Source organism: Bacillus rossius, chromosome 7 (genome assembly GCF_032445375.1).
Source record: "Bacillus rossius redtenbacheri isolate Brsri chromosome 7, Brsri_v3, whole genome shotgun sequence".
Taxonomy (NCBI): Eukaryota; Metazoa; Arthropoda; class Insecta; order Phasmatodea; family Bacillidae; genus Bacillus; species Bacillus rossius.
Window position 1 is genome coordinate 4,598,406 of NC_086335.1, and position 15,691 is coordinate 4,614,096.

At 38.0% G+C, this 15,691-nt stretch overlaps 1 protein-coding gene across 4 annotated transcripts in view; it reads left to right on the top strand.

Moving 5' to 3' along the window:
* Positions 1-15,691, top strand: part of LOC134533648 (protein SCAI) — a 155,231-nt gene that overhangs the window by 91,622 nt on the left and 47,918 nt on the right. For all 4 annotated transcript variants that reach the window (XR_010075353.1, XM_063371181.1, XM_063371180.1 and 1 more), the window contains exon 12: positions 7,423-7,577. Coding sequence is in view for 3 of the 4 variants with exons in the window: in XM_063371181.1 (XP_063227251.1) it covers positions 7,423-7,577 (155 nt within the window). In the remaining variant the exon portion in view is untranslated. The remainder of the gene's footprint in view (positions 1-7,422; positions 7,578-15,691) is intronic.

The following is a 15,691-nucleotide window of genomic DNA, read 5'->3' on the forward strand; positions in this document are numbered from 1 at the left end:
AATGATCGCACTCAAATTATTAAACATCAGTTTCAGTTCAGGACTGGTGTAAATTAAGTTACTGACAATATCTTATTTTCCGACGTGTATCATCGAGTATTTTATTAAAGAATCGTTTTAATTTAAAATTCATGGATAAACAATTTTGATCACGTATTATCTTTGTATTGCGAGCGAAAATGTAGCATATTCCTGAGACTCGCACTGCATCAAACGAAGTCCGCTTACCCGCGTGAAATGGGCTATCCCAAACTCGCAGCTAATAGTGAATCGTTTTCAATGATTACGGCGGCGTTCATAAATTTGCCATTTTTTTTTTAAATTTTATATATTTACATTGAAAGTTCGAATGGAAATAAAATGTTGTGTAGATTTTTTTTAAAAAATTCATCAGCTATACAATGTTAATTTTCTAAGAATCATACCTATTTGAGACTGCCTAGAACATATTTGTATTTTTATGCTGTCATTTATGAGAAGTTTACTTAAAAGTAACCTTAGTTCAAACAAAATATAAAATGCTTTTGTATAAGTTAAGACATTAGTATTTATAAAAAATTAAATTTTTTATAACAAATACATGAAATAACAATATGTATAAAACATGTCCACAACAAATATGCACACAGGGTGAAAGAGCGAACACACCAAGTTCATTACTCAGTTGTAACAAATGTAACGGAATTAAACAATAAGTACAGAAATGTAATATATGCAAATGTTTAGTTAGAAATAAATCATATGTGACTATGTCTTGAAAATAAAATTCCATACTTCAACAAAATACAATTTGTCAAGAAACTTTTGTTTCAAAACTGTGTACATTATTTTTTTATGTCATGCACAGGTAATCCTTTCGGCTATTGCGGATCCACAAGTTCAGGGAGCATAAATTCTATGTAAAAGTCGTTTAACTTTTTTACCATTTTTCCTTCCCAAAATGATTTACCGTACTTCGCTCAATTTTTTGGACAAGCATGCCCAAGGGAGTCCACACTACGAAATAACACGTCTGTCTTTGAGCAATATGCATTTTTCCCTGTACTTGATACATATACCTGTCGTCTTCTTTCAGGCGTAGTTCCCCATTTTCAAGACGACAGAATTTTATTTTATTTTGTTGTATACCCTCTTCTGGAGTAAGGCGTGATTCTGAAAAAGGGCACTTCACCTCGACAACTGAATCTTCGCCAATTAGACCATCCGGGGTAGCTGCTAACCAAGGCATCTCTTGGTCAACAAACAATCCTGATGCTGTAATCGTTTTGCCGAGAGTTTTTTCTAGCTGTTCTAGGGCTATAGGTTCTTTGGCCAATCCGTATTTTGTAGCGAACGATCCTTGAAATCTGCTTTAAATTAAAGATATAAGAGTTTTTGATCTTGGTGTTGATGATTTCAATTTACAAATACGGCCGAAAGAAGATGCTGTTAATCGTTTATAACGTTCTGCCAACCAAAGCTGAGAGTTAATTTGAGCTGTCGTGTTAGCCTGAAGAGAATTTCTTTCGCATTCATCAAGGCTAAGTTTTACCAAAAAGTTTTGCTTTTGTCTTTGGAATTCTTCTTTAGTCATTTCAGGTTCTGCATTCACATTGCCATAGTGACAATCTGGCCCAGTCATTACTAATCGCCTACGTTTAATTTTTTTCGGTTTTTCTTGGAGCCGCTTTCTCCTTTTTTCTGCAGATCTTTGTTTGTTCTGTATGTTGCTTAACACCATATTATCAAAGCTACAGTCAAAAATTTTACTGTGTCTACTTATTCTTGCTACTTCTGAAAACAGGCGATTTTTATAAAAAATACGACGCCCCTGAATGATTGCTCGTACTAGTGTGGTAGATGTTTCAGGAACTAATACAGTTGCATTTTTTCCACTTATTTCTGTAGAGGCGGGATACTCTGACGGGCCATTGCTATTGACTTCACTTGCTGGTGATAACGGTAGAACACTAACATCTGATTCATCCCAATAATGGTCAGGTATGGCAGTGTGATTTACTTGACTTGTAGTGGACAGGTCACTGTGCATGTTACTGCTCTTTGTAGGGGTTGTCACTTCAAATGACACATCAGGCCAATGAGAGCAACCTGGTTGAGTGTTTTCCAAAGAAAATGTTGTCAGTGTGGTTAGTTGGATGGGTGATCTGAAACAAAATGTTTGATAACATATTACAGCAGTTGTACAGCAGTGTCAAATCTACATTGTTATTTGAGTACGAAGCACAGAAAGATCTCCTTTAATGGACTTCACGACGCAATGGGCTATTTAGAGAATTAATGTAAAATAAATTAAATTCAAATTAAGTAAGCTTGGAAAGATGAAGTTTAATTAAAGTGTAAGGTGCGTATAATGAAAGGTTAATGTTGTCTGCGTGACCTGCGTGATAGGCAGACATATCATTCCTTATCATACAAAAGATTTTATAATCATTTTAAATTAAATGACGGCATTATAAGAATTAATTAAAAAGGTGAGAAGAAACCGCAGCATCTGAGTACATTCCAAATTATAGCTGTAGTTTAATCACTACCAATCTTACAATTCCAGTTCGTATACGACATAAGTATTTAAAACTCAAGTAAGCGTTCGTGTGTGGACCTAAAATATTATATATCTACTTAATTGTGTTGAAATATGTTATATCATATTTAAAAAAATCATCAATTTTGTTTTCTAAGTAAATGTTTCATTTGTTTTCCTTCAAATTGTTTTAATAAATTCATAGACTTTTTAAAATCTTCATCTGTTCTGCCCCTTACTTTGACTCGTGAAAACCCCCCTGCTAATTTTTACCCTCACACATCGTAACAAATTCAACGTCAAGATCTCTCATCTCCAAGAAATACAAATCTGTTTACTTACCCATCACGCGTCTTCGCATAACTGTTGCCACAGGAGTCACCCTGCAGATCGTCAGTGCAAGGGATACACGGATTTTCCAAAACTGCTGTTTTTGCTCCATCACAGTTCTTAATTTTCTTGAGATCTTCTGGCTTTATTAATTTTTTTCTGCGCCAAATAAAAGTTTAGGTAAGTTTACCACAAAAATTTAAATGAATATTCAAATTGTAAGTTTTCCTGTACTTTCGGACAGATTTATTATAATATGTAGTATAGGTAACGTGACCATACGTCCTACTTAGGGCGGGACAGTCACGCTTTCAGGCTGTCTGTCCTGCTGTCCCCAGCGAGGGCAAAAATTCCCCGCTTTCGCAAACAAAATGATAATTCAACATACCTAATGAACAAAATATGAACAATTGACAAAACACAGTTAAGTGTCGCAGTACTGAAAGCCATTTTGATTACCAAGACTAACATCAACAAATCATATAATGAACTTCATTCCTACTTGAAACTAGACCCGATATTTTGAAACAGATTTTTTCCGCCTATAAAAACAAAACTACCTAGACGTATGTCATGTCATAAAGGTTTATTTGATTTATCAGCTCAGCTGGCTTAGTTACTCAGCTAACATGGAAAGCTGGAATCACAGTGCCCCGACGGCCCCGACACGACAGGCCCGAAAAGTTCAATAGTCAATGAAATACAAGCTCGCCGTGACGACACCCCGGCAAAATACGCACCCCGAGGGCCAGCAAGGAATAGATTATATTTCTAATTCTGTCGTGTCGTACTGCCCGACAGATAAGAAAACGCCAACGGAAAAGAACCAGTACAGAACTAAATTTCAAAAATATTTACCTACTTGGTGAATATTTTTGCTGGAAAGTGAAATTTCGTTTTACGTGTTGATGAATTTAAAAATTGGTAGCTTCCCTTCGTCTGTTTGCAGTTAAAGACGTTATTTTAGAATCGTGAAGATTGGATTTAAGAATGGACGAGTTCAGCGAAGAACTTCTAATTAGTAAAGTCCAAGCTTATGCTATTTTGTATGATATTGGTGTGAAGGACTACAGAAACCAGCCATAAAAAAAAAAAAACCTTGCTGGGCTGAGATAACATATAGTTTTTCGGGAGAAGAAGTTGACGGTAAGTTAACTAAATATTTATCAGTTCTGAATGCAGTTGCTTCGAGTTTTTGGCTTGGTTATTTAAAAAAAAATTGTACTTTTTAAATTATTTGTAAACCACATATTACCATTTGCCGAAGGCCAAATTGAAAATCGTCGGGTTATTTTTGTCGTTGTATTGTGACCCTACGCTTTTAAATCTGTCGTGCTGGAACGCTGAACGAAGGTTTGTCGGGCCTGTCGTGTCGGCCTCGTCGTGGTATTGTGACTCCAGCTTAATACAACATAAAGTTATGTTATAAACTCTATCTCTATCCTTCTTTACGAAATTCTGCAGACATTCTGCTCTGACGGAAAAAAAAATAAATGGCTACATCGATTACCAACAGTGGACGTCTCTAATCTAAGAAATAATTCTAAGATATTTTATTATCCAAGCATAAAAGCTATGTGGCAGAAATTAAATTCTGTCCACGCAGTACTGAGAACATGAGAAAATTTAGCCAAAGTTAGTCCGTTCGCAAAACATGTAAGTTTTTACCTTGAAGCATTAAAATAGTACATAATATATATTTAAAATATCAAAATTATTTTTAGATTGAAGGAAATGGAGTTTAAAATTCACGCCTTGTTTATGTTTATGTAATAAATATTTTAAATACCTATAATGTTCAATATCCAATTCATGCCGTTACCATTTATGAGCAAAGGTTTCCTGGTTATAACTTACTAACGATAATGAATTTACACGTACGAGTTAAAGAATGCGTTCCATTTATTTACTGATGCATAAAAACTTTTATCATCGACCTTCTAACTGGTAAATAGCATGTAATAGCTACGAAAAATTGCACTGTAAATTGGTTTCAGTTGTTGTTTGTATCGTGGTGAAGATTTACCGTCGCAACTACGCGATCATTTGGTTTCGTACCATTTTATCTCGTTTTTAGCTTTCACGCTCTTGTATCTACATTGTGAGTTGTATTGACCTAATACATATACAGTACAGGTTTAAAAAGGAAAATTTTTACTACTGGCATCTTCTCTTACACAGTTAACGAAACATATACATCCATCAAACGTGACGCATTTAACATCACTCGTAATTTTGTTTTATTTAACTTCCTACATTACGCCGGTTAAACTAGCGAGAGGATTATATTATTTACTAAACCTGAACTTACTGCTACTTGCACGCCTCTATTCGAACTCAGAGCCTATTGCTCCCGCGCCATAACCGACTACGCTATCAGAGACCGTCTGTGAACACAAAAATGAAGTTATAATATAAACATTAAAAATAAATTAGTAAACACAATAGAAATAATGTAAAATTATACCTTGTGCCGACGAAATATCTAACTTTTCCTTTTTTCCAGATTCGTTTCTTCCGAGTGGCGTGTAATCTCAACCTTGATTTCTTTCCCTTTCTTCGTTCGTCGTCGACAGCTTTCATTTTAAAACAAATATAACATATATATTCAAAGGAAACAGCTGAACATAATGATGTAAAATAAAAACAATCCGGCCACGTCCAGCGACTCCACCCCGCAACTGCGCTTGCTTACTGCACGCCCTGTGTCGAGAGTGGAGGGGGCATCAGGCGCGCCAACCTGACTCATCTTTCACCTCCCCCCGCGGAAACGAGCCGATTGCTGTTCTACGGCTGAGAGCGCGCCACGTGATGGACTGCCAACAAGTGCAAAACATGCCGCAGTAACACAAGTGCCTCTCAGAATTCAATGCGGTGACCCTATAATTTTATTGGTGTATATTTTGTATCAAGGTCCATTGCATGTCTCTATATTAGTGCCACATAGATCCCGTGAATAGTTTGTAAGATACTGCAGCCTGAAAACCCCGTTTTTGGCCATGTTGAGGGATTCTAAAATATGTTTTTTATATGAATAATTAATTTCTAATAAAAATTAAGCCTATACCTGAAGTGTGTGTTCTTTTCGTACGGAAACCAATTTCGAAAATTTTCCATAGCTTTCTGTAAAAATGTGTATTTCAAACACTCTGCAATGTTGTACACTTGCTAGGTAGGCGGGCGCCTTAAGTAGTATGACATGCTTAATGTACTGATTCAATGCATGAGAGACGCGACATAACCATTGTTCATTATAGTTCACAAAATAACGGAAACTTTAAATTTCAATTTTTTAATAAATTTCAAGCCATATTTTTTTTAAATATAATAATATTGTACGGCTATTAATTTCCTGGATGTAAGTATCTTCAGTGAAGTTTAAACAGTACGTATGTATAGTAACACTCAAGAATTTTTTAACTTACATAATATGAAAATGAAAACAATGGTAACCCACATATTCATTGTACAATAACTCAAGAAAATAGTAAAAAACTAATTTGATTTATATTATTATGTATAAGATTTTATGTCATTTTCAGTACAAAACATAAAATTACCTAACTTTGCAAATTAAATGCATGAAGCACACCGCTCTCATGCATAATGACTCATGCGAGTCACGATGTCAAAGCACATGCTATCCCGACTAGAGTCTTACACAGAAGAAGTTAGAAACTTGCGTTCGCCCCTGAGCATGAACTATAACACCACTGTGTGCGTGCGCTGAAGGGGAATCGAGCCCCCGCCTAGGAGGTTGTAACAAACTGGAGGGGGAAAGGGGCGGGACCACCTCTCGGTCAGGCCTAGCTCTTTGCTAGACGGATGTCTTCTGCCCTTGTAACCGGTACAAATCTACAACAATGTTCCAAGTTATTAATTTTTAAATAATTACCCCACTAATTAACTTTTACTTTGGAGATAGTTTTACTCTAGCTTTGTGTTGTTAATTATAATAATTATTCTTTATAATGTTCAGAGTTCAAATAAATTGTTGCTGTATTAAAAATGTAGTATTTTCAAGTTTCAAGAAGAAGATATATGTATCTGTGTGTGTTGTGTGTTTGTTGTGTGTGTGTTACGTGTGTTTTGCGTGTGGGTGGTTTTGTTGTGTGGGGTTGGTATATGTGTGGGGTTTCTGTGTATGTGGGGTTGGTGTGTGTATGTATTTGTTGTGTGTTTGTTGTGTTTGTGTGTGTATATTGCGTGTTTGTTTTGTGTGTGTGTGTTGTGGGAAGTTTGCATGTGTGTGGGGGGTGGGGGTTTGCCTGTGTGTGTGTGGCTTGTGTGGGGGTGTGTAGTGTGTGTGTGTTTTGTTTGTGTGTTTTATGTGGTGTGTTTTTTGTAAGTAATTATTCTGTGTGAAAATGACCTAAAATATCAGAAAACTGCAAACAACGTAAATTGTTAAGTCTACTTCACAGTTAGGAATACTAATACTATATGGTGTAATTGGAAGTATTTATTACTAGTTAAGGGTTTCATCATCATTTGTATATCCTCTTCACCTTCATTTGTAGTGCAGGAAACTGTGCAACAAGCATCTGGATTGTGTGGGTTTTTTATTTCAGTCTGTACCCAGGAGACCTGCATCCGTTCACCAGGAAACCTCTGTTCATCATCGTGGACTCGGACAACAGCTTCGTGTTCCAGAACATCCCGCGCTACTTTGGCCAGCCCCTCGTCGTGCTCATGTCGCCCCAGGACGTGCCCGCGGTCTTCCAAGGTGCGCCCCCTTCCTTCCAGGCCACACTCTGGGACAAACACAATCTCTTTAAATAATGCATATCTTATGTGCCCTTTTTGCTGTGATTTGCTTATGTCATGCTCAGCATTTTTGCAAGATTAAATGTAAGTAATGTTGGCTACATGCAATCTTGCCTTGAGTGTTATCATCAGTTCACGGCACAAGAGTCACAGACATTGTTGGCAGAATATGATCTGAGCCACTGTGTTTTCTTGCTGTGAGCACCGACTGTAGTACTGTCACAGTATTTTTAACAATTTTTAAGACATTATTTGTCCAAATGTATGACAGCTTCGAAAATCTGAACTGCTGTTTACTTGTTGAAGTGAAAACTTCTATACAGTAAAACCTTTTTCTTGCGTCCCCATTTATTGCGACCACCTCTCTATTACAACCCAATTTCGAGGAACCGTGAAAAAATTGCAGAGAATCCGAAGAAAATCGGACAGAAAATAAGTTTCTGGTGGTGAGTAGCGCGTTACTGCGTTTCTCTTGCCGAGTGCTGCACTGCCATAGGCAGCGCACATCTAAAAATAGATACCACTTCCTGTCGACCGCTGTCAGCGCTTGACAACCCCCATTCCACGTCCCTTTACCGGCAGGGTGCAGATAAAGGTTTTTGTGGCAACGTGTTTACGTTTAGCTTTTTGCGAGTGTCTAGTGTGGTATGCAGGTAAGGCAAAGCTACCTGCTGGATTTCTCTTGATTTTGATTACTATGGGTTGACAATGTTTGCTTAGTTTTTGAAGTCCGATTTGGTATATTTTCTGGCTTGAATTTGTGAACTATTGTTGATGACTTATGCAGGTTTTTATTTATTTTTTTCAGATTATGTGTATTATGACTTAATAAATAATATACCATTACATATTAATTACTATTAATACAATGCAGGAAAAACCCTCCGGCCGCAGCGTGTGAACATGGTAGTCGGCCACTCAGCCTTCCTCACACTCTCCCCATACCGTGCGCTGCTTGTACTTGTTAACAATCACGTTATCTGCTTCATTTTAACTAGAGTAAAAATATATTAAAACAGTCAGCAAATTGATAAAAGCTTTGTGTGTCCGCAAAACAGGGCACAACACTGGCCCGCCAGTTGTTTTCATTCAAAACGTGGCTAAAGAACTTGCATGGATCAGGCTGAAAACATCCGGCAATACGTGTACTACACTGTAGGTTATAAGGAATCTTGTTATGAATTGAGATGTTATGTTTTTTGAGTAGATAATATCTACTCGAAAAACATAACATCTCAATTCACACAGTGACCGACTGGATGCACGCCCGCCTCGACTGGTTTTAACTGCCGCAGCAATGTTTATTTTGACAGCTCAAGCAATTATCTTTTCCCGTGGGTTGATAGAAAAAGGTTGCTTTACCCAGCATAAAAAAAAAAGTGACGCCACTTATTCCCCACGCAGGAAACACACTGGCTGCCGTCTGACTCCCCCGCATTTATCTTCTATCTTTCCACGTCTCGCCTCTTGCGCGAGCAATAACGAAGCGACCACGCATTAGGCCGTTTTATGCTGTGTTTGGTGACAGCAGCTTGATTTTATTCGGTATATTCCTTTTCATAGCACCCTTGCTATTAAAATACATTTATCTTTAAGTTTGAAAGCTTGTAAATTCCTTGCCAGAGATGACTGAACTCGAACTTGGTGTGAAAAGTGACATATTTTGACCCCTCCCTCACTGCTTTAGTACCCCATTCATAATAGCCCAATTTTACGGGAGAAGGGAGGGTGAAATGAACATTTTCTCACTGAAGGTTTTTCAAAGGAGAGCGAAGTTGGGGTTTTATAAGGGAGGACTTTAGATGGTTTGTGTGTCTGGGAGGGATGAGCTAGCCTTGAAGAATGTTACTGAGGGGAGGGAGGGGTGAGCTTATGCGTCATGAAGAGTGCGCGATACATGTGGTTACGAGCAGCAAAATCGACGTTTGCGGTGGAGCAGATTCTGTAAATACCATGACATAAATTGGATTTTGGTAAAATATAATTTACAGAGTAAGGATGGATCTTAAAATGGTATTACTCGAAATTTCGGTATGCGTCTTATTTTATTAACTAATTATTCCTAAAAACGGCGAAGTTTAGTAGACGAATGCTAGTATAATTTGATTGGAAATGGGAAACAAAATAATAATATTTTACAACACATATGTGTGCATGAGTTATAAACAGCAGGATGCATTTAGAAGCAATACCAGCTGAAAAATCTGTTCCGCCGTAACCTTTGTAATCGGTAGACGAAGAACGAATTTTACACATCGTAGTTCACGCGTCCACACACAGATGTCGGGCACTCCGCACGCAGAGGTTCATTGCAGTAACACATAACAGATGTCGCACATGTCGGAGGTCGTCACTACTTGTTTTGTTGTATCGCGCTACCACGAAGCCACATTTTTAAATTGAAATAGGTGGGAAACGCTGCAATTGGTGGCAATAAGATGCGTTTTGAAAAGAATAGTGACAAAGGAAACCTGCTTCTTTCTGCAAGGCGGAAAAATAAGTTAGGTTACTTATTTTTAAATTGATGATATTCGTTTGTTTTTGATTGCAAAATCTTTAAAACGATTGTATAACACTTTCCATGTATCTGAATATTTCAAATAACAGCAGCGCAGAGACTGTAGCATCCGAGACCGGCCGCAGCGTGGGAAGATAGCGCGGGAAAGGGCGGGCGGCGCGGCGCCGGGCTGGCGGGGCGGGCGAGTGCGCATTCCACGTTCACACTAGAGGTGTAAAAGTAACCAAAAAAAACGTACCCGTATGTATTCGTTACTATAACAATCAGTACTCGTTACTATCGTATCGTTACTCGTTACTTCTGATACCGCATAACATGCAACGAATCAAGTCGTATTGCGTACGCGTACAGTGTGATGTCGCGTAAATAATAATAAATAGAATATATACAATTAACAATATTTGATAATTAACAGTTTTGTTAGCCAAGAAACAATTAAATCTCATTAGAGCGGCTTTATTATATTATCGCTTTTAAGATAATAAAAAAAACGTGAAAATTCGCGATAGTAAAAAACAAAAAAAAATATTTCTAATTTGTAAAAAATACTTTTTTACGTTGTTTCTGTTCCAATCTCAAACTTTGTCTACACACACAATACCTTTAATAAACAGTAAAAAAACTTGGACGACGAATTTTCTAATTATACTTTACTTAATAAACAAACATCGTTCTTTGTAACGTAAATTCATGCGTGAAACATACGAAAAATGTGAGTAACGAAATGCAGCAGTGTGTAACGTTTCGTTACTCGTATATAGACGGCGCACCCGTTACTCAGTAACGAATACATACCGTTTGCTACAGCTCTAGTTCACATGTTACGGCCGGAGGTTTTTTCCCCCCCTCGTTGCAGTAATAGTCGTTAATATTTAATTAAATGTTGTTTATAACGACAAAATACACACAAGTAATACCAAATATATTTAGTTCGAAAAGTTAAAGAAATAAAATGGTGTGAAAAGGGCGGGGGGGGGGGGGGGGGGGGGCAAATGTGCCAGCCCCGATTTTACAAAGAGAGCGATTTTACGTATGCCATCCTTGGAACCGTGAGCCAAGGGCGCCCATACCCATGAGCAGGGTAGGGCTGTGGCCGCCTCCCCCAGCTTTCAGGAAGAGGAAAAAATGTATGGGTTTTTGAGGATTTTTGGCAAATTGTAATTTTTGACACTTTTTGTCAATTTTTGAAGGTCTGCCCCCTCCCCTTACAAACTATTTTATAGTCTGGCCCCCCTTACAAACTGCCATATGGGCGCCCTTGCCGTGAGGATACATAAAATCGTGGTTCTAGTATTATTAAAATGTGGAAACTAACAAGTTCTAGTGTTGTCACAAAAAACGAACTTGAACCCAAATTTGTTGACACGAACTTGAACCGAACTATTTTAAAGTTTGGTTAGAGTTCGAAATTTCGAACGTTCGTACAGCCTTATGCAATACTACTCTTCAAATGTCAAACGTGAATGGAAACTTATCAAATAAGCGTAGCATAGCAATTATATATCGCGTCTATTAAAAACATTAGTTTAAAGAATTTAAAACATTTATCCAGGACTCTTTTTGGTCATTACATATTTGGGATTGCTACATCTGGACTCACATTAATGTTAATTGTTGCTGACATCACATAACACAGTAAAAACAAATACTAAACGTCCAAAATATAGGTATACGCCACAACTGCATTGCCAGTTCTCTATCTAGCACTAGCGGCCGGCCGAGGTCGACGTGCGACCTGAAAGATAAGGTGTAGCACTGTAAGCAAATACCGCGTCTACCATAAAAGGCAAGTGAATGGGTGTTATGGGTTTGACAGAGGAGAAAAAGGAAAGGGAGGAGGGCATCGCGTTGAGGTTGTTCGGGCCAGCAGATTTTTTCCTCATAACTGTAGTTCCGGATAACTGGATGCCGGATACTTGGGGGAGGAGTACAGTTTAATAGAATATTATAATTACATCGTAAAATGTTATTGGTCCCGAAATGTTTGTATCAGTACGCAGTGTAACATAGTTACACTTATTTGTAAGTGAGGAGTATTTCAAACTTTTGGGCACGGTAAACGAATCTTACGAGATGCTATAGCTTCAATTATTTAATGTGTACCACTTTTGGTGGTGAAGCCTTTTTGTACCCTTGTTCTGTTTTGTGCGAGTACATTACAATAATCGTAATTTTCACCGCGACTGATACTGGAGAACATTGTAAAAAATCTCACGTGTCTAAAAATTTCATAAATACGCATGAACAGATGAATAGAAAACAAATTGCAATGACTACTAAAGTACTATTCCAGCTTCTTTAAAAATTAATCGTTAATTTGTGGTATCATATGTGGTTTTCTACTAAGATTATGCTTCATTTCAAAATAAATTTTGACATACTTTATATTGTAATACCCCAAGTGTCTTAAAGAATAATTAAATAATAAGGTTAAAAGATTTGGAAGCTTTGATTACTGGGGCCCTCAATTAATAGCTATAAAAGTCAACAACAGAGGCGACACTAGGAGTAAACAAAGAAAATTTAGGGACTCCCTACAAATACTTGGGAGTAAAAGGATCGTTATTATATATTAAATAAATAAAAACAACTGTTACGTCTATAGTCTTCCTTATTTTATTAATCATTGTTCTTTTTTATAGATTAAATTTTCCTTAGTAAAGTCTGTTTTTCATTGATAAGTGATCTTATTTACATAACTCACAATTACACTTATTATATGATATTCCTTAACGTTATATACGATAGGGCCGGCCCTGAATGTATAACAAAAATTAAAATATTTAAAAACATGAATGAAATCAACATTGGTAACTTTAAAGGTTGTACATATAGTCCTTCCAAAACATAATATAAATTTCTTCTCCTCGAACTGCTTTTTACTGTCCGCTGTCTTACTTGGGTTACACTATTTCTGAGTTCGTGAATAAAAAGATAGAATTATGCGGTTATCACCCGGGGCTGTAGGTAGACGGTGATCGAGATAGTAGGCCTAATGATGTTGGATTCTGCGCAGGAACCGACTCCAGAGGTTCTGGCCGAGGATTTTGGTTGCCCCAAACTTGGAACCCTGTCAAAACAGGGTGTTGGTCCTGGCGCTCAGGAGAGGGCGTCTCGTCTCCGCAAACTCGAACCACGATTCGCGGTAGCCACGGAAGTCATCATGATTAATTTAAAAAAAAAATATAAAAAAATACTAAATTTCTCTAGGTACTTTCAACTAAACTACTGACTGGTTAATAATTTTAGCTAGGGACTCCATCCCTCTAGTCTGAGAAGACTACATAATATACGATGTCGATGATTCGCCGAAGATCGCAGATACAAACGGTACCAGTCAGTCAGGAGGCACGCACCGAAGTATGTTCAGAGCGGGATATCACCAGAATATCATAAGCGCGGGGTCTCTAGAGAATGGGAGGGGGAGGTAGGCTCTGAGCCGAAAATGACCGAGTCCACCCGAAGGTGTCCGGCATACTTACTGGAGTGACTGCGCGACTGAGGCGCTATCTTTTGGTGGCGAGAAGAAGTACTAATAAATCGACTTGTGACCGACGAGAGTGTCAAGCTAGGGGGTAATGGAGTAACCAGTGGTGCCACCTAGCGGCCTGAGACATAAGGAGGGGAGAGAGGTTGTCGTTACCTCCGCGCGAGCGCTGGTGTCGGCGCTGCCGACGCCTCACAAGTGGCATTAGTTACCACAGCCGTCGCTAGGTGTCGCTAAGGTGCAGAATCGTAACTGCGGCTGTCAAGCCTGAGATGGCCTTGACTTCGGTTAACGTACCCGTGCGGTCGTCGCCCCTAGCCACACTTCTGAGAAGAAAGTGGTGGGAGAGCAGGAGGAGGGCTTCAAAAAATGCATGGTCTGTGGGACACAAGGCCCACGGGATCCTCCTGTCGTGTCTTGCTGCTAGTGAACCTTATACCGATTCGTGACAGAGTTAGCAGGGCTCAGCACTGCTTCACAAGCTGCTGTAGGCAAAAGGTAGTCACGCGAAGAAATAAAGTTACCGGCCCCGACGTGCCTGGAGGCGGGAGAAATATTAGCCAGAATGCTAGCCTAGCATGAGGCTGGGAAAGAAAATCAGCTCGCCTCTGAGAACAGAGGCTGAGGGCCTGGCCGTAAAGAAAATAAGATGAGAGAGAAACCAAAAAATATTTCCAAAAAATATTTAAGATTACAAAATTTTAAATAAAACGTGCCTAAATCCCTAATACACGGCACAATATAGTAAATTTAAAATACTTATTGGTGGAAAATAACTTGAAAGTTTATGTATTTTATCGCTCAAAGACTTGTTGGAACCTACAGATTCGAAGCAATTCGATACCCCGAAGATCTTAATGAAATTTAAGAACAACCGTTACTAATACTTATCTTTATAACACTATCTAACAATGTTTCAGAACATCAAATACAGCTCCGTAGGCGCCAATACTTTAGCTACTAGCGACTTTAAAAATCGCGCACCGTTCGTTCACTATTTGTATTCAAAATGAAGCTAATAGTCTATTATTATTCAAAGCATCTGTATAATTTCATTTAATTTATTTAAAAACCGACATTATAGGTTTGAATTTATCTACAACATTAATTTATTCCAAGTCAAATTCTCTAGTTACACAAGAAAGTAATCTTAGTAACATTTAGCATGTTTGAATGCAAGTGGAGCCAGGTGGAGTAACTTCCCAGTTATAGTAGAATAATGTAATAAAACGGCTACTTCGTTATGTATTTATGTACCTAGATGTGTACGATTTATGAAAACATTTTTTGGTTAGTTGAGCTTTGACAAGTGCCAGTTGTGTGCATAGTAACTCAAACAACAGATGTTTTCTTTTATGTTGTTTGAAATATTCATTGTAGCAATCATAATTGTATCAGTGTAGCCTACATATTGATAGTAATTAAGTATCTCACTGTTCTTGTAACTTTAACCCAAAATATATGTTATGTGCGGTATTCTTGGGTTCAATATAAAAATGTATAAGTAGGCCTATTATAAGTAAGCATGTTTTAAAACCCGCCATTTTGTAAGGTATGATCATGATTAATTTACATATAGAATAGTTACCTAAATTATAATGATATGTGAATATGTTCCTTACTATTTTTAACTGTATAAATTGAAACAAAAATTTGTTTTAACTACGATGCATGTACACAAGATAGGCTAACTTTCAAAAGAAGGTTTGAATAAATACCGTATTCACTCGCGTAATGTCCGCCCTCGCATAATGTCCGCACCCTTTATTTATATATCCTTAAAAGAAAAAATTAAAAATTCGCATAATGTCCGCACCAGTCGTCTACGGCGGGCAACACAACTTTGGCCACCCCTAAAGGACGCAGTACGAATGGAAAGTTGACGGCTCTGTAAACAAAGCCGTGACCTTGAGCTGTCCTTTCTCTCCTGTTCTGAAAGGGTGGGGAAATTCGTTGAACTGAACAAAGCACGGTAACGGTAAACACAGCTGACCAATGACCAACATGCACGCAAGTTCAAGGCATGAGTGCGTAAAGGCCCCGCCCACGTATAAGCCCCCCCTCCTTG